Source organism: Cibotium barometz, chromosome 14 (assembly GCF_041138505.1).
Source record: "Cibotium barometz isolate CiBa-2024 chromosome 14, ASM4113850v1, whole genome shotgun sequence".
Lineage (NCBI taxonomy): Eukaryota > Viridiplantae > Streptophyta > Polypodiopsida > Cyatheales > Cibotiaceae > Cibotium > Cibotium barometz.
In genome coordinates, this window is record NC_141059.1 from 14,022,404 (window position 1) to 14,050,318 (window position 27,915).

Sequence of the window (27,915 nt, forward strand, 5' to 3'; positions counted from 1 at the left end):
TTTAGCATGTTTATAAGCACCTTTTGCAATGTCAAATGTTTTGATGTGAATTATTGAACACTACAAAATTATATTGACTTTCCATGGCTTCTAATGACTCTCTTAATATTAACTTGTAGAGCCATGATAAATTAATCCAAAGCATTCATCTTAGGATAACTTCCACTTACAACTACATACTCACATAAATAGGTGAGTGGGATTTGAGCCCAAGACATGGCCTTGAAACCCACATGATCAACCACTCCACTATGTTGACTCGATGATTAGTCAAAAAAAGTTTAGCTACTTTTACAAACAACATTAGCAGCAGTACTTTTTCTAGAAGTGCATGTACACCTTACTTTTAACGTGTACTTTTTCATATCTAACCAAGAAATTCCCTCCTTTTTAATTGGATTGGACCATTAAATTTATTTTACCACCTACAACAGACAATTCTATTTTCCATTTAATAGACAATTCTATTTTCCATTTAATAGGCAATTCTATTTTCCATTTATTAAAATAAATTCTTTTACTTTCAGAGGACTATTACACACATTTAAGTACCTACACTTCAAATGAAACCTTTAGACAAGATTTACAAGAGAGCACCTTGATTGATTAAGAACCATGCATTTAAGCTACATTTAAAATTTCAATGTTCCATACAAGTGATTTTTCGAAATGAAATTCTAACTAGCAAATGTATTGAATGAGTATAGATAACAGACCCCTTGTTTAAAAAAATTGAAATCATGTATTTGCTCTTTCCTTAACCAATAAGTAACAATAATAGCATGCCTGTCCATGCACATAATTTTCCAAACGTATCCCCAAATTGACAAGATTCACAAACAAGAGGAGGTTACACGCTTATATAGGCTTAGACAGGCACCTATCTAAGCACCTCTCTAGACCACCGTGATGGTTTTTGAGTTTCATTTTGTCCCACACATACATTTCCACAAAAATATACAGGCAACCAACAAAAGATGCTTCCTTCATCAATTTAATTGTACGAATTTTCTGCATCAAAAGGAGACGTGAGAGTTTTTCTTCTTAAAGGAGGCCTTCCTGAAAAATCTTCTTCTGCGAAGGCTAGTTTTTCTATATGCCTTCATAAACAGCATCTCTTGGTTTCAACCGCTCACTGTGACTTCTTTCCAACTACTTGTAACAACTCACGGACCGCCTTTCTCTCAGGCATGCTAGGGATGGCTCCCTTTATGCGAACACATAGAGATGCTGCAGCAGCTGCAAGACACAACAAATTACATCAACATTACAGAAAATTGGAGACTTTGTTGTTCCAAGAAAAGAACCCCATAACATCATATAAACGTCCATGCAACATTTCATCGTAGTATCACTCAGCAAGGACCCAAAGTAAAATTTTATCTATAACCGACTTCCAGCAAACCCGGCTGTGTAGCCAGTTGGTAAGAGGTCTGAATCTCTAGACAACTGCCCAAGTTCAAACCCTGCTGTCTGCAGCTGGTGGGCTCGTTGTTGCATATCACAAAATAGATGCAAAGTCAACACAACAAACCCACAGAATTAATATGTGAACCCCTTGTTTGCTGCTGGCAGTTAAACATGGAGCTTTTCTCAAAGAAATGAGTAACAGGAGTTGTCTGCTGTTCAAAGCTACACCCAAGGATGACTACTCTTCCAAGATGCACCACACCCACAGCGAGATTTTGGAAGCCTGGAACGTGCACATTTATAAGCAATTTGGATGAAAATGCGGCAACCGTTGCCATGGACCTGTAGTCACTAACTTAAAAGAGACTTCTATGAAGTACGAAAAAAATATACAAAAGGGAGAGTTCAAACCAAACAAGGGGGAAATCTCAACCTATGTGTAAGTGCAACGTATCCTGACTCCGGCAGGTCCTTAGTATGACACCGCCCGGGGGGGGGGGGGGGGGGGGGGGGGGGGGGCGCTTGTGCAACATCTCTCTGCGAAGAGAAGGGGGCCTCTACAAAAAGCAATATCCGATAAAAATCTGATGCAATACTCCTCACCTTATCCAGCTCAATCTGAATCTCTCCCTGTGAGTCCTACAAGTATCTCACACATTCCCTACTATAGGTACCAAGAAGAAGTGTTTGTTGCATCTGCCACCCATTTGTACCCAAAAGGACTCGTTAGCATGAAACGAAAACTCAGCCTGCTTATCCACAGCCATCTGCAGCTCTGCTCTAATTGTAGACAGCAAGAAGTCTAAGATCCAAGGAGATTGTCGATGCTTCTCGTGTTCCCTCTGAAGCGCAGCAACCCTGCACCTGATAGCTCTCTCCTTGTGCAGGGCTTCTTGTTTTTTGGTCTATGATAATATTGGGCAGTCCTCTCCAGGGCCAATGCAACTCTCTGCCGGGGTTTGGGATCGTCACATGACCTCCAAATCTCTGCGACCTCATGTGAAATATCTGCATCCAGATAGAGAAACTCAGGGCAGGGATAGGGGGGATGCCATCCGAGTCCCCGGCTCCTTGAGGCACAAAACAACCAAGCAATGATCTGATTTGGTGGTGCCAACTTCCAAGCAGGATAGCAATGGTCTCCCCTATCCAAGCCCTAATCATCCACATAGAACCTATCTAATTGTGCAAAGATACATTCCATCCCTGCTTACGTGGTTATGCCACGAGTAAGATAAAGAGTTAGGCCGCCTTTGGAAGTCATCCTCTATCCAATAGTCCCCTGCCATAGCATGAATGCGTGTTCTACCCTCATGGCCACCCTTTTTGTTGGAGGGCTACTCAACCGTGTTGAAAGTCCCTCCAACTATCCAATGATCTATTTGGGGAAGGAGCTATGTGATGGTGGGTTGAAGTGTCAAGCTCAACACGCGTTGACACTCGTGACGTGTCTGGGTGACCGTTCCACCTTTACACCACTGGCACGTTTGGCAACTAACATGACTAACATGACGGATAGCGTGTTCACATTATGGACCGCTTGTACATAGTACTCGAGTACTTATGTTGGTTTTCACTTATCTTTTGTAGACCTCTTTTGAGAGCAACCAACATAAGTACTCTAGTACTTACGTTGGTTTTCACTTATCTTTTGTAGACCTTTTTTGAGAGCAACAACAAGAGGAAGATTTCCACCTTCAATCTTTGTGTGTGTCATCTCCATTGTTGTGTTGAGTGTGTGTGTGTGTGTGTTTGCAAGAGCTCAAGCTCTCTCCTCCCCCAATCTTTTCATGGCATCAAAGCTTAGTTCAAGCTAAGAAGCTAAGCGGCAAGCAAAGGAAGCTACGAAGGCAAAGGAAGCGGCAAACAGGTAAGAGCATTATCATCTCTTTCCCTTCTTGTTTTAGTACAACACCCCGTAGGTAGCTTTGAGAGTTACATGTCCCCAAAGAAGGAGCTATCTTCGTAGGTGCGGAGCTACCAGTATTGTACGGAGTACTTTGTATAGAGGTTTTATGGCCAGATTTGTGCTTCGGGCACATTTCGACCTCCATTTGGACATTGCAAGGTATTCGTAAGCACTTTTGAGATGTTCTGGTTTGGAACTGTCTCTATCTGAACTTTGGCTATTAAAGTGCAACAATGCATTTTGGGTGTGTAAACAATGACTGCACATGTATTGCTGATTGTGGGTGTATGTACATGTAGTCTAGTCACATGTTGTGACATATAGATTGTGCAAAAGCACCGCTACATGAATTACAGCGCTATGTTTGCACAAGGTACAGGTGTTGTGTCCGATATAGATATCTGGCACAAACGTATTGGTCATGTGAATAAGCAATGATTGAAGTCTGCAAAATTCATAAATTGTTACAGGTTTACCAAAGTTTAAGGTGGATGGAATGCAGAAAGTATGTAAAGCTGTCTCTTCTTCCCCAATCTTTTCATGATGTCCCAAAAGAACACCCTCTCACCTCTCACATTGGGTGCATAAATATTCCAGATGCCCAATTTTTGAACCTCATGCATGACCTTAATCCATTGTGCTCTAGTAGGTATGATAACACCATATCCAATAACATGAGGCATAATTGAATCTGCAACTGAAATGCATACACCCCCTTTGGTCATTGCCCAAGACTAGTAAGTGTAGCCAGAAAGAATCTCACCAATTTTACCACACTGGTGCCAATCCAATTTGCAACAAGAGCACACCCATAGCTCCACCTGTAACAACAGGATGGAGCTGGTCCTTCAAGAGGTGCTTCCTACTGCGGGTGGGAAGCCCCCCGCCGAGGCCTTGCACATTCCATAAGACAATCCTCTTCATAAAGATGTAGCTTTGACCCTGGCCGTAATCAAATGCTTGGCTGGTGTCTGTGCCTGCCTCTCACAATATTGAAGGAGGGGGCGATCCTTGGAACAAAGTTAATTGTCTTTCGACTCTGCACAGTCTCTATATACGTGCGCAATACATAAGCACCTTACAAGGCATCTTGACCAGATACATCATGCTCTACATCTTGCAAAGCCTCATGAGAGGGTGACATGTCCTGGTGTGCATCTACATAATCCCCCATGCCATGTACATCCTACATACTGTCCAACCCAAGTAGGGCCAAGTAGGGAGAACTCAACAGTCATTCTGGCCTGATGCAACATCATTCTACGAAGATGACTCAGCAACCTCATCACTCTGACCCAATACATCATCATTATGTGCAGTACAGTCTGTGGGTGACGCATGAGATCGTGTCCCAGCATCCTCACCAAGACAGCAGCCATGAGAGGCAACTTGCCACTCTTTACGGAACACTGGTCAAGACAGAACCCCACGCCTCCTACAACCCCTAGCCCTAGGTTAATCCCTAGCAAAGTGCCTTTGCTGGTGACAGACCAGTTATGTCTACCTACAATCTCCATACGTTGCTTCAACGGACCATTGTGTCTCGGAAACAACACAAAGTCCTCGATAAGCTCACCGTCTTCACGAGCAAGCACCATAACCCTCGGGACAGCCTCTGCGTCAAGATGGACAAAATCATCATCCTATATGTGGATGATACGTTGCTACTAGGGACCAATGAGGATAAAATTGCAGCATTCAAGGGTGATCTTGAATCCTCACTTGAGAAGTCAGATCTCAGGCTGCTACACTATTATTTGGGCATACAATTTGTACAATTACAAAAGGGCATTGTTTTGCTGCAGTCCAAGTACATAAAGGGGCTGCTACAAAGGTTCAAATTTCAGGATTGTAAGCCTATTTCTACTCCAGTACAACCCCAAACTGAAACATGACTCCATAAGCCAGATGTGGCTATGGTGAGGGCATGTCATGTCGTCGGAGAGACACCACGATGATGGACTCTACCATGGAAAAGATTTTCAATACTAATGTGAAACACAATATCAATCAATTCGTCATAACTATGGAGGACTTGAGCAAGCAAACTTTAGACCTCTAAATAGCACCAAAAATGATCTTGTCAAGGAAAGCGGACAATATTGCAAGGGACTGTTTTTTTGTTTTGTTGACTTCAAAATGGCTTCTTTTACTATGCGATGTAAGCTATGCATGTCTTGTACCAATATGTTACATATAGGGAGTTGTCTACTGATGTAGGAAAAACATACACAATGAATGATTAATCAAAACAGCTCGGCCTAAAGAGCTACCATCTGTCACGCATCTTGGGAACTAACTTGAGGTACATATAATACTTAGGGTGTTGAAATTCCGGCATCCATGTTCAGAATAAAAGGGAGTGACAGCATGGTAATCAGTGGGCAAACGCAAGCTCATAGGCTCTTGCAACTTACTTGCGAATTGGAGGGAATCAGCTAACGATTGACCTTCCACGAGAGCCACAGCATATGCAGCAGTAAATGTGTCACCAGCACCTGTTGTGTCAAGCACAATTGGAGCAAGAATAGATGGTTGCACTATAGTGTTCCCATCTTCAGTCAAGAGAACTGAGCCTTTCTCACCTAACTTCACCAACACTTGTTTGACACCCTACAAACAAAAAACGATCAGATACAAAGCTCTCACTTGCAACGTTATGATGATAGGTCACAGAATGAAAACAAGAAGGCTAATACAGTCAAGTAAATCAATTCCATGAAACCCATTCGAGGTCATCTAACTGAAGAGGTGGGCTAACATGACTGAAGCGCCCTAACCATTTTATATTTAACACCTTACTTGCCTTACCATCTCTTGACATTTTCTTGCAGCCCCAATAGCATCTTCCAAACTTTCAACACAAGTTCCCGTAAGTCGTGCAAGCTCTGACTCATTTGGACTGAGTATTGTAATGCATTGAAGAAGATCTTCAGGTATGGGTGCATCAGCACCACCTACATCCAGAATAACAGGTACATTTGCACTCCTGGCAATCTTCCACATCCAAAAAACATGTATTAAGTATAACACTTTGAGAAGGTTCTTCATAATAATCAACAAACTTTATTGTGTTGTAGGAAAAATCCTACATTTTAAATGTAAGAGCACTAAAGTAATGTCACAAGCTTTGATACCTTGGCAGCCTCAAGATTTACAGCATCCGGAACCTCCCTTTGCAAAAGAACAGCCCCAGCTCGGCGAATCAGCTGTTGTGTGCTCATAGGAAATCGGCTTATATTGTCTTCTAGCCTTGGCCAGGACACATTTGCTCCTCCCACAATAATGATAGAATTTTGACCTCCAGGTTGCAACATTACAACAGCATGGCCTGTTGGTACAGAAATGGAATTCAAATGCTCCAATCGGACTCCACAAGATGAAAGGGCATCGCGGATGAGTGATCCATGTGCATCTTTCCCTACCTGCCATACGCCAAATATCAGCAGGTAGCAACTACAGTGTTGCAGGTATGATTATCCATGCAGAGTGTTAAAGGAAACCTCCTCTCATTATATATATATATATATATATATATATATATATATATATATATATAATCAGCTTGCACCCTTGCATTTCTGCTGAGATTACATTGATTTTCCAGGTACATAGCATCAATTGTGGTGTCACGGTCAGTTGCACCGTCGGCATCAGCTAGAACTACCCGTCTCTACTTTTTAACTATTTGTGAGGATATCCGCTCCAAAGTTGTTGCCGCTCTATGGTGGGAGGACTTTGGTTCGATGAACCAGAGCTACAACAACGGGCCATTCGCATACTTAGCCAGGCCGTCAACTCCTCTTGCTTGGAGCAACTTTGGAGCACCTTAAGCCACATTGCCTCTAGGAAGAGGAACCGACTCGCAGTAGAGTGTGCCAATGACCTTGTGGCTGAAAATTAAAAGTCTTCATCAAAAGACATATCCCTCAAAGAGATCACCCGGTCTCGTAGTAGTCACAAGGGACGGGGGACGGTAACGGGGAACGGGGACGGGGGAGGGAACGGGGACGGGGACGGTCTCGTAGTCACAAGGGACGAGGGATGGCCATAAGTAGGAATGGGGACGGGGGAGGGAACGGCACTTAAAAATTACTTTTTTAAAAAGTTTTTCTACTCTACACTTATTCTACTTTGGAAGTAAACAAAATGAGCACAAATTTCACTCTCATCCTCATCACTGGCAGGCTGCTGCTGCTGCACCTCATCCTCTTGTTGCTCTTCTTGTTAACTCATCTCCAACTCGGTGAAGGGATCTATCTGCCTTCTTGGTCACGCTCTTGCAAAGCATTCGCATGTTCGCGCTAACAAAGATATCCTCCTTTGTTAATTACTCATCTCCTTTCTTCATTTGCTCGATCTTCTTAGATAGTTGCTGAAAGATTCTCATCAAGTCGAGATCTTGGAAAATAGTGTCCGAATCGATCATAGTTTCTTTGACCATGTGGGTTCTTGGGTCTTCTTGGGTTTGCTTTCCACTTTTTGTGGCTTGGTCCTCTTCTTGGTGGTGAGTGCTTTCCACCACATGTAAAGATCGTTATCCCTTGTAGGAGAGATACATAGCCTTTGCTCTGATACCACTATAAGGGTTGTGGCACGGGTACCTAGCTTATCTTCAAGAAAACAACAAATTCACGCGTAAAACCTTGAGAAAATATGAAAATAAACAAAAGAGAGAGAGTAGAGAAAGAAGACACCACACTAGGGGTCGAAATAGCCTTGGGCCTAGCTCTTCTCTCTCTCGCTCTTGAGACATGATTCTTCATGCAGAATGTCCTCCTTTTTTCTTCTGCTTGCTTCGAGAAGCATTTTGCTCTCACAATTTTTGCCCTTCACATAAAGTGACCTTGGGTTTGACCTCTCTAGCAGATACTCCCATCCTTACACCTCTCGAGTCGCCCTCAGGCAGGCGTTTCCTAGCATGATTCTCTTCCTGTCAAGATCAATATGCAACCGTTATATGTTAGAAGACAAACACATGCACACATGCTCATCCTTGGGTTTAACCTAGCATCCCCGATCCTTGGCACACATACACAAATATGCTCACAAGCATAAATCAAATGAACAAATGAATGCACAAGTAGTTCCTTGGTTTTGACACCGATTTCTTGGTTTTGACACCAGTTCCTATAGTAGTCGAACTACCCATGTTAGTGTCTGACTATGGTAGACTAACAGTATTCAATCCATGCACTCAGTTCCGATTTCCTTCATTGATAAACAGTGCCTCCATGAGATGGCTAGTCCCATGACTCTTGTACAAAAGATTTAGAACTTGAGGGTTGTTGTCCAAGTTGTATCCAAAAGGAGCAACTCTAAGATTGAACAACACTAGAATACTCAATTCCCTGCTGCTGCAGTGGAATTATAAACCTTGAGCATTTTCTTTGTTCTTGGTTCCTTGAATCTCAAAATACGAAGGCCGATGACACCCACTTCTGACACGGGCCTGTGGTCTCTCCTCCCTTCTAGGGCTGTTGAATGAGGCTGTCATGATATTGTGGTGAGAGAGAAGGAGGGTTAGGCCTTGTCTCGTCTCCTCATATGCTAGGAATAGTGCTGACTCAGAGGCTAGGTTACCACCCCTAGGTAATGGTGTGGGCAGATGCCTGGTCCATGGTGAAGATACGAAGGATCTGCCGCCAAACCTATTGTGCCTTGGGACAATCCCAATGACAATGACGTTGTGACTCCTAACCAGTGCTTTATTTGTAGGCAGGTCAGCTACCTGGCCAAGGCCTGCCCTCGCAGGAGACCCCGACCTTCATCGCAGCAGCAGGCCCCTGATGGCCCACCCACGGGTGCGGCTCGGCAGGCAGCCTCCGGGACACCTCCTCAGCCCACAGAGCCCTCAGAGTGGCAGCCTGGGCAGGGGCGCCATCGAGGGAGATAGTCACAGCAGCATGCCCAGAGACCGATTGTAATATGCGGAAGCTTCGGAGAAGGATCGGTACTTCAAAACTCAGAAAACAGCACTTTTTTCGCGACGGAATTAAAGCACAAAACTGAAAGACGATGTGCAGAAAATAGAGAGAGAAGGGGGAGATGGAGAAGGACACAGTATTGGGTCCCAATTACCCTCTGTAGGGCCCCCACCACGGATGGTGTATTTGCTTTATTAGAATGATGTAAATCTGAAACAAATACAAAGTACTTGACCTTTTCTTGGTTGGAAAACCTGCCCTTGACCTTCAGTCCTTCACCCCTTTGCTTTAGCAAACTCTTGGCTGTCCTGGCCCTTGAATGCTTGGAGCTCTTGGTGAATTATGAGATGATTAATGGGATTATGGGCTGGGGTATTTATACCCCTCCCTTCATGCAGTCGGCTGGCTTCAGGACAGCCCACGACTGAATTTCATCATTAAATGTTTTCACACTCAATAAAGTGTTTTCACACTTGTTTGATGGCTGTCCAGCCTGCGCACATGTTCTGGGCAGCACCCTGGCTGCTGGGCATGCTGCACATGGGTGTGGGACTGCCCCCCCACACCTGGCCGCCTGCTGTTCTAGGGTTTTACACTCTGTCGGCTGCCTGTCCAGAGGCTCTGGAGCTGGCCGACTGCCCCTCCAGCCCTTGCCTTGGCTGGTGGGCAATATCTTGGGCCCTTGGGGGTGGTTCCATACCTCCCCCATGCCCATACTAAGTATGCCAATGCAAAACCTTGCCCTGGGGTAGCCCTATGGGCTGGCCCCATCTCTACATGCAAACTACATGCCTACAGAGGCCTGGCATCCAGTTGCAAACCAGATACACAGCACATCTGACATCATTCCAGAGGGAGACTCACAGCGCGGACTGGCACTGCTTCATGTGCAGGACAATGCACACCTGACCTTGGACTCATGTGCAGGACAATGCACACCTGACCTCGGACAACTGAGATGGATCCCTGGCTGACTCGTCCCGGACTGGGCTCACATGGGACCAGTTCACCATCCCAGGTCCTGCACCTTCTGTACAGAAATGTCTACGTGGCATCCAAGTGCGGGATGCACGTGACATCCCCTTCTGCTTAACTTGACGGAAGCTGCATAGCCTCCAAATAATCCGTCAATAAAGCCGGATAGTCTTCAAAAAATTCCTTGTCGAGCCATACCGCTTCATGAGTTCCTCGGTCCTGAAACTTCGTGAGGAACTGTCGTAGTCTTCGGCCGGAGCCATGCTTGAAACGGTGCAGAAGGATCTGTTCTGGAACCATTACCTCTGCTTCATCTATAATGTCTGGTTCCGCTTCGTCTTTGACCTCTGAAGGGAGTGGACCTGCATATGGCTTTAACCAACTGACATGAAATACATCGTGCATAGTCCAACTCGGAGGTAGCTTTAATTGCATAGACACCTCATTAATCTTTTTCCGGATGGGGAATGGTCCGAAGCTCCTGAAAGACAACTTTGGGCATCGCTTGCCCACCTGCTTCAATCTTTGCTTCATAATCCAAAGATATACCCAATCTCCTTCCGAAAACTTCATGTCCCTTCGGTCTTTATTGGCCTGTCGAGTGTAGGCCTCTTGCGCTTTAGCCAATCTGTCTTTAACGGACTCTAGGATCTCCTGGTAAGACTCCGTCACTCTGTTCGCCTCCGGTACTGAAGACGACGTCCTGGTTAACAACGATTGGAAAGGCCTTCCAAACGCTACCTCATATGGAGTCGTGCCAATAGCTGAAGAAAAAGAGTCATTCAAAACAGCTTGAACTAAAGGCAAAAACGATTCCCACTTACCTTGCTGATCGTGGACATAACACTTCAGCACATCAAAGGCCAACTGGTTGTATATCTCTGTCTGGCCATCTGTCTGTGGGTGGAATGCACTGGAAAAAATCAACTTAGTACCAAAATTATCAAACAATGCCCTCCAAAAATGACTGGTAAACTTGGCATCTCGGTCTGACACTATGGTCCTAGGAATCCCACCAATCGGGTACCAATGCCGAATGAATAGCTGGGCAACATCCTCGGCGGTCACATTGGCCCTGCAAGGAATAAGCATCACAAATTTGCTGAACCTGTCAACAATAGTCAAACACTGTGTATTACGCTTACTCGGACTGGGAGGCAGATTTGTGACAAAGTCCATTGAAATGTCTTGGAAAGGACCCTCAGGAATTGGCAAAGGCTGTAACAACCCTATCTTCTTTCCACGAGGAGCTTTCACCTTTTGACAAATGTCACAGCGTTGTACATATGTAAACACATCACGCCTCATCTTTGGCCAATAGTATTGCCGTTCTAATTTCTCCAGAGTCGAATTCATGCCCCTATGACCACCTGTAATGGCGTCATGGGCATCATGGAGAAGAGCTGCCCGGAATGATTTCATGACACACAGTCGGCCTTTGTAGTAAAGCCAACCATCGCGTATCAGAAAATGGCATGGTCCTGTGGCATCCAATGCCTCTTCCCACTGTGTACCGAATTCCTCGGAATCCGCGTACGTGTGCTTCATGTCTTCTAATCCAGTACCAACAAGGTCAAGTCTAGTGGTCTGAATCGCAGATACTTGTCCCTTCCTGCTCAAAGCATCGGCCACTGGATTGGCCTTTCCTGGAAGGTACTCAATCATGCCACCGAACTGCTGGAATATCTGACTCCAGCGGTGTTGTCGATCACTCCACTGTGCACTTGGCATTGTCTGAATCCAGCACAATGCCTGATGGTCAGTGCGAACCTCGAAGTCACGGCCATACAGGAAATGTTTCCAATGTTTCAAGGCCTGAATGACTGCTAGGAGTTCACGATCATAGACTGAGTAATTCTTTTCGGTGGGCAGTAACTTACGAGACATGTAAGCTACTGGATGACCATTCTGTTGCAATACATCTCCAATTGCGATGTTACTCGCATCGGTGATCACCTGAAATGGTTCGTCCCACGAGGCAAGGGCTAAACAAGGCGCTTCAGACAAAGCCACCTTGAGGTTCTGGAATGCCTCCAACGCTCGTGGAGTCATTCGAATCTTTTGCCTCCTTGTTTTCACTCCCTTTAGCAGATCGGTGAGGTCTGCCGAGAGATCAGAAAACTTGTCAATGTGGGTGGAATATGCCTGGCATATACCCACAAATGATCTAATGTCATAAGCAGTCTGAGGTACTTCCCAGTTAACAATCTCGGCCACTTTAGCCGGATCAAGTCGAATGCCTTCGGCACTGATTATATATCCCAAGTAATGTACCTGGAACAGATAAAATTCTGACTTCTTTTCATTGATATAGAGCTCGTTGCTTTCCAGCAACTTAAGGACTTTCTCCACATCAATGTCATGCTGCTCAACTGTAGCTGAAAATATGAGTATGTCGTCCAGAAATATGAACACACACACACTCCGATCAACTCCCGGAAAATACGCATCATCATGCGGTTAAATGTAGTGGGGCGTTCGTCAAACCAAATGGCATGACCACAAATTCATAGTGGGCCCGTTCTGTACGGAAAGCTGTCTTGGGGATGTCCCCCTCAACAATCCGAACCTGGTGGTACCCACTCTTTAAATCCAATTTAGAGAACACCTTAGCTCCATTCAGCCTCTCGAGAATATAGTCAATTCGAGGCATCGGGAATCGGCTCTTGATAGTCAGCTTGTTGAGTGCACGATAATCGACACACAACCGAGAAGACCCATCTTTCTTCTTGACAAATAAGATCGGAGCTGCAAATGGCGACACGCTGGGGCGAATGAAGCCAGCTTGCAACAATTCTTGGAGTTGGCGGTCCAACTCCGATTCCATTGCCTTAGAAAGGCGATACGGAAACTTGCTCGGGGGGTTCCGAGCCTAGGAGGAGGTCAATCTTGTGATCCTCTGGTCTGGACGGGGGAAGCTGGGGAGGGAGACTGTCCCGAAGAAAAATCTTCTGGAACTTTTCATGGAGAACCGAGTACTTCTCGGAAGCACTGGCCACCGTCTGGGCTGTCTGGACGTAAATCATCGCACACTGTGCGCCTTTCCTGACTGCTCGCTTAGCCTGCAAGTGGCTTATGAGCGGAAAGTTTGGAATACCTGGCTCACACTTAATGGTCACCGGGGTGTTTGACACATTCCGATCAATCTGGAACGTGTGCTTGTCCCACTTGACATCAGGAAGAAACTTGTGAAACCACTGGATACCCAAAATTATGTCTGCTCCTACAAGAGGGGCAACCATAAAGTCACGCACAAACTCTATGCCCTGAATCACTAATTTAGCACCTAGAGCTTCATACTTGACGCTCGTTGTCATACCTGTGCTAAATCCCTCAACTTGTTTGTCCACCGGAGTTAGCTCGAAGCGGGCACGCCTAGCGGCCTCTTCCGTGATCACATCCTCCGTGCTGCCGCTGTCAAACAAGACAACGACTCTCTGGCCACCTATGTAGCCAAAGGACTTGAGCAATTCGTTGCGCTCATACTCCTGGTCATGGGCGCCCTTCTGCTTATCTTCGAGCTCCCGGCTAATAATTGCTCCAACTGAAGCACCGGGGGTGGAAGAACTAGGGGTAGCCACTAGGGTCTGTGTGACATGTAGGGGCTTCGACCGTAGTAAACACAACCTTAGTCTACACTTAACTGCACTTAATGATGTTTAAGAGATAGACAAAGAGATAGACAAGTATGTGTCAATGCAGTGCAGCTATATTAAATGAATGAATGCGGTTACAATGAGATCCAAATGGATCTGTACTGCTGAATATGCTGTCTAAGTGCTGAATATGCGGGCTGAACTGCTGTCCACTCTTTCCCTTGTCTCCTGGGAAGGAAACGCTGAAGGGAACTTAGGGAACAGATGCGGGATGCTGATGATATGCTGAAACGCTGACCTGTTGGGCTGAACTGGCTGCGTTTACTGATGAGGATGGCTGATGATGATGCGTTTACTGATGAAGATGCTGATGGAGATGCGCTAACTGATCTGATGGCTGAGAGTGATGCGTTAACTGCAACTACTGCTGATGATGATGCGTTAGAGCACCATGGGCTGAATGGGACTATGATGTTGCTGCTACTGTATGCTGATGATGACAGGCTGAAAACGCATGATGATGATGATGCGCTTCACTGCTGAGCCTGTGTTCACTGAATGGATGAAGCGCCTGAATATATAAGGATGCATGCTGCTGGTCGGCCAGGTGGACTGCAGTCGGCCAGTGCATAACTCCCATAAAATACCAATATACCAATATACCAGTCGGCTGCCTCATAAAATGCCTAAAAATGCATGTAAAATGCTGATTAAATGTCTGATGAATCTGATGATGCTAATGATGCCGTAATGATGCCATGTCACTGTACACCTGACTGGTGTGCACGTGACATTCCCCGCTGCTAAACTGTTGCTGGGTGGATACCTGGCAACCTTCGACTCGTCTGCGATCCTTCTCCTCCGAACCACTGCCCCCTTCTGTCTTCTGCTGGGACTGAGGCCGTCTGCAGGAGTGAAATCCTTGAGCCAAGACTCTATGTACTGCGGGAACTGAATGGCAACTACCTGAGTCACCCCTGACCTGTTCCTGGAAACCTTTCACCTACCATCTCCGTCGTACCTGAAGCTCTGAACCTCCTGAGGCGATGTTGGAGCAAACTTCCGTCTTCTGTGGAAGAGAAACCCCCTGCTGCCAGTTGAAGCCAAAACTTATGTGCTCCTTTGATGATGGATGTCATTCTTCCCTGAGAGTTCATGGGTAACATGTATGCAGGACTGACTGCTAAGATGACTGCTAAGATGACTGCTATGATAACTGCTATGCAAGCCATGTGCAACCCTAAATGCTGTGCAAGAATGCAGATGGATGGGTTACTAATGCAGACCTAAGGGAAAATCCCTAAGGATGGCTTGCAAAATTTTCAGAACTGGGTTTAACTGTGCGGAAGCGATAAAAATGATAACTGACTGAATGACTGATGGAATCATGCTCTAAGGCTGGTTACCCTGTAACGCTCTGATACCAATGTGACATGTAGGGGCTTCGACCGTAGTAAACACAACCTTAGTCTACACTTAACTGCACTTAATGATGTTTAAGAGATAGACAAAGAGATAGACAAGTATGTGTCAATGCAGTGCAGCTATATTAAATGAATGAATGCGGTTACAATGAGATCCAAATGGATCTGTACTGCTGAATATGCTGTCTAAGTGCTGAATATGCGGGCTGAACTGCTGTCCACTCTTTCCCTTGTCTCCTGGGAAGGAAACGCTGAAGGGAACTTAGGGAACAGATGCGGGATGCTGATGATATGCTGAAACGCTGACCTGTTGGGCTGAACTGGCTGCGTTTACTGATGAGGATGGCTGATGATGATGCGTTTACTGATGAAGATGCTGATGGAGATGCGCTAACTGATCTGATGGCTGAGAGTGATGCGTTAACTGCAACTACTGCTGATGATGATGCGTTAGAGCACCATGGGCTGAATGGGACTATGATGTTGCTGCTACTGTATGCTGATGATGACAGGCTGAAAACGCATGATGATGATGATGCGCTTCACTGCTGAGCCTGTGTTCACTGAATGGATGAAGCGCCTGAATATATAAGGATGCATGCTGCTGGTCGGCCAAGTGGACTGCAGTCGGCCAGTGCATAACTCCCATAAAATACCAATATACCAATATACCAGTCGGCTGCCTCATAAAATGCCTAAAAATGCATGTAAAATGCTGATTAAATGTCTGATGAATCTGATGATGCTAATGATGCCGTAATGATGCCATGTCACTGTACACCTGACTGGTGTGCACGTGACAGTCTGTGTGGGAGCTGTGCTCACCACGGAAGCTGTGGAGGCGGCGGCGGCCTTTGGAGGCTTCTTCGGACAATCCCGAGAAGTATGTCCTTTTGTGTGACAAAAGTAACATCTACCCTCCTTCCTGTACTGAGCAAGCTCCTCAGCACTCAACTTGCCACCTGTCTTGCCTGCCTCCGCTTTCTGGTCTAGAGTAAGCTTAGACGCAATGTTCGAGTTCTTGGAGCCAGAGGCTCCCGGGCTCTGTCCTGGGGAAGACCCCGTCTGGTTCTGGCTTTTGCCCCCCGAGGTGTTAGCCTTGGGAGAAGCCAGCTGGGAAGTCTTGGGCTTGCCACCATTGTGTTTCATTTCTGCACTCTGCGCAAGCGAGAGTGCGTCCTCAAAGGTGGCTGGTCTAAACATACGCACCTCCCATTGGATGTGCGTGTCCAGGCCATACAAAAACTGCCCTTTCTTGTCCGCATCAGATAAGCCTAATTGTAGACACAAGGTCGAAATTCTATTGGCAAACTGAAGGACTGGTTGCGCATTTTGACGCGCACCCCTGAACTCGTCTTCGAGTCGCTCAAGGTAGTGGGGCGGTAAAAACCGCTGCTTAAGGTCACGGACGAACTCGTCCCACCCATAAGCTGCCATACCTGATCTGGTGTGGGCATGAGCCCACTGAGTCCACCGAGGAATGGCCTCACCTTCCAAATACCAACTGGCTAAGATCACTTTGTCAATATCTGATTTCCTAACTGCGGCAAAGTAAGCTTCAAATTGATGTAACCATGAATACAGAGTAGTGGGATCGAGTTTACCATTATACTTACTGAAGTTCATTTTCTCGGGAAAATGATTCGAGGGCGCCGCCGGTGTCAATCTGGCGTCCAAAGCTCGGAGGTAACACTCGTGTTCCACTCGTCGCATGGCTTCGTCTTCTCGTTGTCGAATCTCCAATGCACGCATCTGCATCTCAAGCAAGGAGCTTGGCTGCGGCTGTGACCCCTCGAGAGGGTCCCTGTGACGAGGATCTGGTATCTGGGGTACGAAAGAGAGGGAGGAGGAGATGGAAAACGCGACGCTGGAGAGCGAGAACGCTCCTCCAGAGCCAAAATCCGCGCCTTCTGCTCATCCAACTTGGTTGTCTGGTCTGCGATTGCTCGCATCATCTGCTAGAACATGTCTTGTACACTCAAGCCGGGTGCCCTCGCTGGGCTGCCTGGTGCACTCTCGTCCCATGGTTCTGGTTCTCTCTCGTCGCCGAAGTTCGCCATAGCGGGAATATGCAGTTCGAACGCAATCTGACCATCCACTATCTGTGTGGGAGACTTCCGGAGGCTTCCGGAGGCTAAAAACCAACCGTCCTTCGAGGGACAGGAGTCACTCCGAAAAGGGTAGTCCACCGGCGTCTAAAAACCAACCACACGAGCGAAAAATTTTCTGGTTTTCTTTGCTGAATCTTTGTCCTTGAAGTAGGCTCTGATACCACTGTAATATGCGGAAGCTTCGGAGAAGGATCGGTACTTCAAAACTCAGAAAACAGTACTTTTTTCGCGACGGAATTAACGCACAAAACTGAAAGACGATGTGCAGAAAATAGAGAGAGAAGGGGGAGATGGAGAAGGACACAGTATTGGGTCCCAATTACCCTCTGTAGGGCCCCCACCACGGATGGTGTATTTGCTTTATTAGAATGATGTAAATCTGAAACAAATACAAAGTACTTGACCTTTTCTTGGCAGGTTTTCCTGCCCTTGACCTTCAGTCCTTCACCCCTTTGCTTTAGCAAACTCTTGGCTATCCTGGCCCTTGAATGCTTGGAGCTCTTGGTGAATTATGAGATGATTAATGGGATTATGGGCTGGGGTATTTATACCCCTCCCTTCATGCAGTCGGCTGGCTTCAGGACAGCCCACGACTGAATTTCATCATTAAATGTTTTCACACTCAATAAAGTGTTTTCACACTTGTTTGATGGCTGTCCAGCCTGCGCACATGTTCTGGGCAGCACCCTGGCTGCTGGGCATGCTGCGCATGGGTGTGGGACTGCCCCCCCACACCTGGCCGCCTGCTGTTCTAGGGTTTTACACTCTGTCGGCTGCCTGTCCAGAGGCTCTGGAGCTGGCCGACTGCCCCTCCAGCCCTTGCCTTGGCTGGTGGGCAATATCTTGGGCCCTTGGGGGTGGTTCCATACCTCCCCCATGCCCATACTAAGTATGCCAATGCAAAACCTTGCCCTGGGGTAGCCCTATGGGCTGGCCCCATCTCTACATGCAAACTACATGCCTACAGAGGCCTGGCATCCAGTTGCAAACCAGATACACAGCACATCTGACATCATTCCAGAGGGAGACTCACAGCGCGGACTGGCACTGCTTCATGTGCAGGACAATGCACACCTGACCTTGGACTCATGTGCAGGACAATGCACACCTGACCTCGGACGACTGAGATGGATCCCTGGCTGACTCGTCCCGGACTGGGCTCACATGGGACCAGTTCACCATCCCAGGTCCTGCACCTTCTGTACAGAAATGTCTACGTGGCATCCAAGTGCGGGATGCACGTGACACCGATGCAGCAGCAGCCACAGTCTCAGCACCACTGGGTTCCCGTGAGGAACAGCTTTGCTCTCCTCCAGGAGGAGACCCCAGCGCCGACTGAGGACCAGGAGATGCCAGCACCCCCTCCTTCGCCCCCACCCCCTCCTCCCCCGTCCCCTCCCGCCTCGCTTCCACCTTCGCCTCCTCCCGTCCCCGCTCCGGTTTCAGCAGCGGCTCCTTCTCCCCCCCCCCTCCTCCCCCCCCGCCCGCCTCAGCTCCCCGGGAGGCCCTAGCAGTCCCCTGGCGTTCACCTGCAGTCCGGAGGGCTCTAAGCACCGACCTTGCTCGAGCACCGCAGAGGAGACTCACCATGCCGATTCGGGCTTCATGGATATCATCTATCTGCAGTCGGCTGAGTCGTCTCAGCACTAGACAGCGCTCGGAGGCTTTTGATTACTCCTTCACACGGCTTTTTGGAGCAAAGGGCCCCCATGAGCCAGCACCCATCATAGTGCATGTAGTGATACCTCCGGCCCGCAGGGAGGAGGCACTTGATTCAGCAATGGCCTTCTCTTTCCCTCTCTGTGGCCCATGCGATCGGGAGTGGACTCTGGAACTCGCTCTTAGTACTTTGAAGACTCAAGCAGTTGAGTTTTCTCACCATGTGAGCGATCTGGAGGTGACAGATGTGATAGGCCAACTATGGGAGTTGGCTCATTTTTTCTTGGATCTCGGGAGTGTGGATGCCTCAGGGATTCGTCATTTGGTCGTTCGCATAGTGGCAGACTTAGCACGCGACCCTGGATATGTATGCATTCACGAGGTTGCTCTGGCTGAGCGGGAGACAGTCGCCATGGGACACAGCCACTTGCGCCTGATCCATGATTCTTGCAGCACACCGGGTGGGCAGATTCGTAGCCGCTCGGATGGGGACTATTCTGCATCCAAGCCACTAGCGAAGGCCCGCCGTACAGCTGAGACAGCATCCACCTCAGCAGGTCATCCATGAGGATCATCTCATGGAATGTACAGGGCCTTGGCGGAGCACATTATATACGTTATCGTGGTTGCTTGAGGCAGGAGCTTCAGAGATGCCTAGTTGGGGGCAGCATTGATATTTTGATAATGCAGGAGCACCACTTGGGTGAGAGCAGGATCCGGAGATATGGTTCGGTGATGCCTGGTAGATGGGACACCTTTTGGTCTGCAGGGTTTGGCCCTTTGGGTGGGCAGGGAGGAGTATGTATGGTCATTGCGGATGTATGGCGACAGGCCATTGTGGATCGCGGGATCATTGTGCCTGGTAGAGCATTGTATGTCATTCTGAGGACGCATGATGAGCTCTTTGGCGTGCTCAATGTCTATGCGCCCAACCATGCTAGTGCCAGAGCAGAGTTCTGGACCCAGGTTACGGATGCATTGCCAGAGGCCGCACATTGGTGTGTCGGGGGAGACTTCAACATGCTTGAGGACCCGATCGACAGGGTGGGAGGCAGTCATGTTACAGTGCACGGCACGGAGCTTGCAGCTTGGGAGCGATTTTGCATGTCACTGAGGATCACTGATGCATGGCAGCATGGGGCCTTCTCCTGCTCTCAGGACAGTCTTAGTTTCTCTCGGTCGGATCGCCGGCAGGGAGGGACTAATCTATCACAGATTGATCGCTTCTATGTGGGCGACTGGTTAGGGGAGCGAGGGGGCTCCGTTGGCATTCTCGCTGGCACCTCTTTTTCAAACCATGCGCCAGTTATTTTGACATTTGAGGAGAGGACAGGGGAGACCAGCTTGCAGTTGAGGATCCCAGAGAGGGTTCTTACAGATCCTAGTCTCGCTGAGGACATTGAGAGGATATGGCATGATAGTCAGAGCTCTGACCAGGATGCAGCAAGCCAGTGTGGGCAGGGACTCATCGAGCTTAGCTCTTTTCTGCACGCAACAGCCTTGACACGGCTGGGAGAGACTCGCGAGCGGGAGCATCGGCTGAGACGTAGCCTTGCTTCGCTTCAGCGCCTCCAGGAGCAGCAGCCTGCATGTGAGTGGGTGGCGTCCCAGCTGAGCCAGGCACGCCAGGAGGTTAGAGAGGCACAGGAGCAGAGACATGAGTTTTACTATCGTCGCCAGGCCTCTCAGTGGACGCAGCTTGGTGATAAAGTGACTGGGGAGTTTTTTGAGATTACTAGACCCCGCCATGCTCGAGTAGGAGTCCGCCAGCTTGGGAGGCCGGACGGATCGGTAGCTACTGAGCCCGAGGAGATCAGAGCCATTGCCACTGAGTTCTATAGAGACCTGCTTTCAGCGGAGCCAGCCACTGAGGCTCGGGATGCTTGCAGACAGACTGTGTGGGCCCATGTGCAGAGCAGGGTCACAGATCGTATGCGTACAGTTCTGGGAGGGCCTCTTTCAGAGGTTGAGCTTGCTGAGGTCTTGAGGGTCCTTCCGCGTCATAGTTGCCCAGGAGAGGATGGGTTGATGCTGTCAGGCTAAAATCTGAAAGGTGTTTTGAGTCTGTGTATATATGGGATGCGTGGTGTGCGAATAAACTTTGCCCTGAATGCCCTGGCAAATGTACAGAGTGGGTGGTTTTATGGTTTTTTTTACGAGCTGATGGTGATGCCTGCACGTGAAAGTGTTACGGGAACCCCGATGTGATGATGGTTGGTCAGTCTGGGCTGATTCTAGATGCAGAGATGGCGCTCCATTTTTAGCAAGCGTGTGGCGATGATCAGCAATGCATGGCACCGACTGTGATGGTCATGTTTGGTAAGTTGATGCTGCTGATAACGAGGCTATGGGCAGCTCTGGCATGGAAGGAAGGTTATGGGCGCAGCATGTTCACCCGGAAAGCAAGGTAATGAGAGGGATGGTGGTGGCCATTATTTTGAAGCTTTAAAAAAATAAATAATATAATATAATACACATGGCCAATAATTTCAATAGCCACATGAAAGCCAACGTTGCTGCCAGCACGCCATCTAGAAGGTGGTGGCGAAGGATTGAAGAAAGGAGATGGCCGCCTCGAAGGACTGGTCGCCGAGTAGAGGAGTGAATCGCCTGTCGGAGGTGCTAGAGACGAGAGGCGAGCAGAGTTAGGAGCCGCCTTGTGAGCAATGGCGTGGAGCGAAGGCAGTGCAAGGGGAGGCCACCTTGACGTGGTAACGCCACTTTGACAGGTGCAGGGGGTGACTCTGAAGAGCGAGAGCCAAAGTGGACTGGCCGCCGGGTAGAGAGAGAGACTGCCTTGGAGAGTCTGCAGGCAGACAGCGTAAAGGAGGAGGTGGCCGCCTTGTATAGCAAGGCGCTGGCTGGTGATATAGCGGGGACACGCAGGTGCTCTGGGGAGCGTGGAGTGGAGCCGCCTAGTGCTCGAAGGTGACTCTGAAGAGGCGCTGCAGCGAGAAGGCGTGGTGGCCGTCAAGAGAGCAGGGGGGCGCTGAAGTGGCTGCGAGGAGAGGTGGTGAAGGAAAAGTGGACGCCTAGCGGGTAAGCATGCTGGAGCAGCGCTGGTGGTTCTGAAGGCACCGACCAGGGGGTGAAAGTGAAGACAAATGAGAGGGAGCCGCCTGTGTGAAGTGCGAGAGCTGTGGCTCTGGAGTGCAGAGAGAGATTGAAGGAAGGTGGTTTTTTGTTGGTGCTGCGTTGAGCAGTTGGTGTTGGTGCTGAAGAGATTGTGCAGAGGCTCTGTGGTTGGCGAAGCTACTGGTCACGACACACACAGAGTGAGAGCTGCTGAGAGTGAGGGTGGCTGGTGTGGGCGCCTTCTGAAGAGAGAAGTGGCTGGTTTTGTGTAGGCGATGATTGCAAGCAGAGAGTGGATGCTGATGAGAGAGAGCCTGGAGCACAGTGCAGAGTTGGAAGCCGTCTCAAGTGTCACTGGCACGTAAAGTAGCTACAGCGGTGGCTGGTAGTGCTGAAGACAGGTGAGAAGGGCCGGTACCATAAGGGTCGAGGACTGAGGGCAGTGAAGACCATAAAGTTGAGGGTTGCTGGTGGGGCGCCCTCTGAAGAGAAGCAGAGACCGGGAGACAGAGGCTTGGTTGTCAGATGCAAGGGTGAATTCCCTTGGCAGTAAATCCTGGCCGGAGTCCTGGTTTTTGGTGTAATTGCTGAGTGTATACAGTGTGTATGGTGCTGTGTATGTTTTTGCTGGATAATCAACTGTCTATCGTGGTTTTGAGCTATCTTTCTGGTGTGGGTGGGTGGTGAAGTGAGAAGAGTTCCAGCCGGTGGCTGGTGGTGCCTCCGTTGTGTGTGTTTTCCAAGTTTGGGAGGTGAAGGGCTATAGAGGCGTGGTTCTTTTTTCTTTTTTTCACCTCACAACGCCTGCCTTTTTTATGCGCTATTGGGACCTTTTGGGGCCAAGCCTCCGCAGGGGCTTCCAGTATGTTTTGGACACTGGGGTGATGCCACAGAGCTTTTCAGAGGGCTTGATCTTTCTTATCCCCAAGGGGGAGGGAGTATCAGATGATATTCGGCATTGGAGACCTATTATGATCCTCAATACTGTCTACAAGGTCTTAGCGAAGGCCTTGAGTTTGAGGATCCAGCCCTTCCTGGGGGAGTTGATTCATGCTACCCAGACAGGATTCGTCAAGGAGAGTAGTATCCTTGACAACATCTTCACCTTCTGGGAGGCGACAGCCCGAGCTAGATTTCTTGGTGAGGACTTGGTCGTGATGCTTCTCGATTTTGAGAAGGCATACGATAGAGTCGATTTTGAGAAGGCATACGATAGAGTCGATTAGGGATTCTTAGAGGGCACTATGCTTCGCCTGGGCTTTGAGCCAGGTTGGATTCGAGGGGTGGCGGCTTTGTATTCCACAGCTCGGAGCCAGGTGCTGATTGCAGGAGGACGGGGGCCGAGTTTTGAGCTGACCAGATCAGTCCGTCAGGGGTGTCCTCTCGCCCCGTTTCTTTTTCTCTTCTTTGCTGAGGCTATGAGCATGTATCTGACGGCAGAGAAGGTTGGTTTGAGAGGACTCCAGCTCCCAGTCCGGGGGGAGGACCTGCTCGATGCTGAGTTTGCTCTGATGACACGGGCTTATTTTGCATGGCCAGGAGGCCAATCTTCATCGGGCAGAGCAGTCGCTTCAGGTTTTTAGTGCAGCTTCGGGAGCATTGATCAATTGGCGCAAGACAGTGGCCTTTTGGATTAGTAGCGCTCCCACTCCAGCATGGAGCCCAGACCCGGGATTTAGATGGATTCCTCCTGGCACAGCAGTGCGATATTTGGGATGCCAGATTGGACTAGATTTGTCACCTGAGCAGCAGATCGCCCCGCTTCTTCTGAGCATTCGGAAGAAGCTTTTGTATTGGAGTACAGCTCGGCTATCCTTGGCGGGGAGGGTAGTGGTGGCAAATCAGGTGCTTTTAGCGACCATGTGGTATATTACGTCCTGCTAGATCTTCTCGAGCTCTTGCATCAACCAGGTACAGAGGCTGATCTTCTAGGCGCTGAGCCTTGGAAAGAGCTTTTGCAGCGGCTGCAGGCTCGGGCTCCCCCACAGCAGGGGGCACTTGGGCACCAGAGATACGATGGATCTTCATAGAGATGAGGAGGACAGGCCTCAGTAGAGGATGGGAGGACAGATTTGCCTTGAGCATCCTGAGAGCTTGGAAGTTGCTGAGACCGGGGCTCTCTCAGAGACCTCCTGCTTGTGTTGAGGAGCGGGCCAGACAGCCGCTCATCTAGAGCCTAGCGGTTCGTACAGAGCAGGGTCATATGCTGGGTTCTCGGCCTCGTCTAGCCTGGGGACCATTGGCGGCAAGCCCAGCACGTAGTTTTGGAGATTGGCAGGCCTTCTGCAGCCTCCCAGAGGAGATCCAGGTAGCCAGAGGAGATCCGAGTAGAGAGGCTGAGTCACTTCAGAGGGGGGTTGATTATGAGGGATGACATTCAGGAGGCACTCAGAGAGGAGTGGTTCACGCCTCTCGAGCTAGTGGCCCCACGGTGGATGGGAGCCTTTACACACATGGAGATCTTGATTGCTGTCTGAGCTTGTACTGAGGATGGCAGATGCCTCTACTATGAGATCCAGGATGAGGGCAAACTTCAGAGAGTGGAGGTGGAGTCGCCTTTGGTTGCAGAGTGCATCTTTCAGAGGATACGTGTAGTGGCCGCCGCTTCTCGGAAGTGGCATATTGACCCAGACCCTGCAGATGTGCTCCCTGATTGGCGCATATGGGCATATGCAGCGCACCCCTTGGCCCGGCTCCAGTGGGACCCTGGTGAGTATAAGTGGCATGATCCTTATGCATCCCCTGAGGCCACGAAGATCACCTTTTTCCAGTATACTGTTCGGTTGGGGCGACATATTTTGACAGCGAGGAGGATGGTCTCTCCAGCTGCATCGGGGCATTGGCGGCTACAGGAACTCTCACAGGAGTTCCTGGAGGATTTTTGGACCCGGCTCTGGGCTAGTCGACAGGCATGCAGGATCTCGACTTTCCAGTGGCTGGTCGCCCATAGGGGCTCAGCAGTTGGCACCTGGCTTGTCTACAGCGGTCTTCCGGCGGCCTGCGTCCGATGCGGCCACCCTCTGGAGACACAGAGATATTGTCTTTGGGACTACTCTCAGGCGCAGCAGATTTGGCTGCGGATGCTGCGCATTCTGGCCCCCCTCTTTCCAGAGGGTATGTATACGTGGGGAGCCGCTGCTTGGTTGACTTCGTCAGGGCCTGCTATGGGCTATGAGACGGAGCAGGACAGCCAGGCCATCAGATTCACCAGGCTCGCCTTGTTCTTTCACCGGATTTCTCGTCCGCCAGCTGGACACAGGAGAGGAATTTATGATGGGAGCTTCTCAGCAGCCTCACCATCTGGTTCACCTGGAGGGCCCGGTGTTTCAGGGCCTTTGAGGGGAGACTGGAGCCACCAGCCGAGACTCTTCGGGGGATTTGGCAGGAGTTGATCCACACCCTGCGAGGACAGTATGACCGCATCCGGGGCGACTCGGATGAGGCGATCTTGCGGCGCCAGGCTTTTCACACCACTTGGCGCAGCGGCCCCTTCTACACCCTGCACGCGGGGTCCCCCCGTTGGCATTACAGGCCACCTGTTTGGCTCTTTCCCCCTCCTATTGTATGATATAGCCCCTCAGGTTTTTTGTACTGTTACTTGTACTTTTCAGCACCTAGGGAGAGTCTCCCTAGCTGCCTTGTTTTGTTCTCTGCTCTGCTTTCTTATGAGCAGGAGAGGATCTTTTGTAGCCCTACGGGCATTTTTTATATAACTAATGAAAGGATCTTTTTCGGAAAAAAAAAATACATTGAACACAAAGCTCATCCCTCTCTCTTCTCTCTCTATCTAATCATCATTAAAGTTTGCATCATTGTTCTTTTAACTTTATCAGGCTTAGCACTGAGGATCAAGTAAGCAAGGCTTCCTCCCCGAGTCTAATAATCACCCATTGGTGCTAGAATCCACCACTGCCGGAAGAAGCTACTTGCTAACAAAGATACATACTCTGCCTTGAATCCCAGATGGACCAAAGGTCACAGGTAGTCATTTGTACATATCATCTAATCCCCCTTTGGGATCAGGTCATAGGCAGTCAGTAGAAGGTCTAAAGTCAACCTTTTGGTCATGCCAAAGGCCTCAGAAGTTGTTCAGACATCATCTTCCTTTTGTACCATACATAGACATCATCATCTTTTTGTATCACATAATACATAGACATCATCATCTTTTTGTACCATTCATCTCTCTGTCTATCTAATCATCATTAAAGTTTGCATCATTGTTCTTTTAACTTTATCAGGCTTAGGGCTGAGGATCAAGTAAGCAAGGCTTCCGCAAATGCAACACCCAGTCCTCCCCGAGTCTAATAATCACCGACTGCGCCCTCCCTGGAACTATGGTGCTGGAATCCACCACTGCCGGAAGAAGCTGCTTGCGAACATAGATACATACTCCGCCTCGGATTTTAGATGGGCCAAAGGTGGGTGAGCAAAAAATGTGACTTGCAAAATCATCCCGTATTTGCAGGTACGACCAGCTGACAAATGATGCTCCTGAAGAAAGAAGATGTCAATAGAGCCTCCCCTAAGGCTCTCTGCAACTCCTCACGAAGGACTCCCCACCTAGAGCGGCATTGTGGGCCGCCCGATCCCCCAATGTTCCAAGAGACTATCCGCATTACAGGGGTCTAGCGGGATGAGATCTATCTATGATGCCCTCCACTCTGTGAGACTTAGGCGAAAGTTTGGATGGCGAGTTGTCAAGGTGTTACCCAATCCTATGCTCCATGTGAGCCCATTCCGCTCTGGCTCACCTGTATACATAAACAGGGCTCCAAGGCAAGGGTGGGTCTCTTGTTCCCTCACAATTGGGAGCATCTAGAGGAGCACGCTGGAGACAACCCTGGGAAAAATGCTTTCAGCTGCATACTGCTTTCCATTCAAGGCATGCGACAAAGCGGCGTACCTGTCCGATGAAGAAGGTGGGGTAGGAGAGGCGCGCTGCACAGGCGGCCTGGTTGGCGCCTTTACCACCGGGCAGGGTGTGACCGGCACGGGCGGCCAGGGTCTCGCCGGGCGCGGGCAAACGCTCCACTTCCACGTAGATGTCCGCGTTCGCTGATCCCACCACCACCAGCGGGGGCGGGCCGAGGCGCGGGGACTCCATCTCTGCTTGTAAAGGTCCAGGGACCTGAGATATGCTTACTACTGCAATCAGTGCATGACCTGCCCACTGCAACTGTAAAGAAAGGAGTCATATGTGACTATCCATTACTTTTACTTTAGAGGTATGCTTCACGTCATTCATCGTAGCCTATCGAAAGCATATTTTGGATGGGCACCTTTGCCCTTTTGACAGGTATAGCAAAGTTTTTTTTTTTATATTTCAGTGTAATTTTTGAACTTTTTTTAAAAAAAATTGCATGTATTTCCCGGCAAAAAATGCTTAAAAATGAGTGTGATGCCCATCAATGAGCAACTATGTCCCCGTGCCTCCAAGGTCCTCCCCCCAAGTATCCGAAATAAAGTTTTTAGGATGACCTCATGCTGAACCGATTTTTTTTGAAAAAATGCATAGGTTATTTTATAATCAAATATGAAAATTTTCAATCTTTAAAATCAAGGCTAGGCTAAATTACAACTAGTTGTTCTGAATTTGAGCCGTTAAAATTATACGAAAGGACGGTTTTTGTGTGACATTGTCCCCCCCCCCACACACACACGGGGCCCACACTTTACAACATACATCCATGTAGCAGTTGATCACTAATTATCCTCCCGAGTCCCCACCCCATAGTGTGCACATGCAATGGAACCTTTGCTTATGATTGCCCATGATAGACATGAACCATCAAGCTCACTAAATAAGTCACCAAATTTCTGTTTTGC

At 48.7% G+C, this 27,915-nt stretch overlaps 1 protein-coding gene across 1 annotated transcript; it reads right to left on the reverse strand.

The window, feature by feature from the left end:
• Positions 1 to 769: 769 nt before the first annotated feature.
• LOC147631685 (pfkB-like carbohydrate kinase family protein) lies at positions 770 to 27,283 on the reverse strand. The gene is made up of 5 exons (XM_086808198.1): positions 26,993 to 27,283; positions 6,457 to 6,744; positions 6,131 to 6,316; positions 5,737 to 5,932; positions 770 to 1,239 (listed from the first exon to the last, which is right to left on the reverse strand). Exons 1-5 carry the CDS (start codon positions 27,191 to 27,193, stop codon positions 1,133 to 1,135), a joined length of 978 nt encoding a protein of 325 aa, XP_086664324.1. The 5' UTR covers positions 27,194 to 27,283; the 3' UTR covers positions 770 to 1,132.
• Between the last annotated feature and the right edge of the window lie 632 nt (positions 27,284 to 27,915).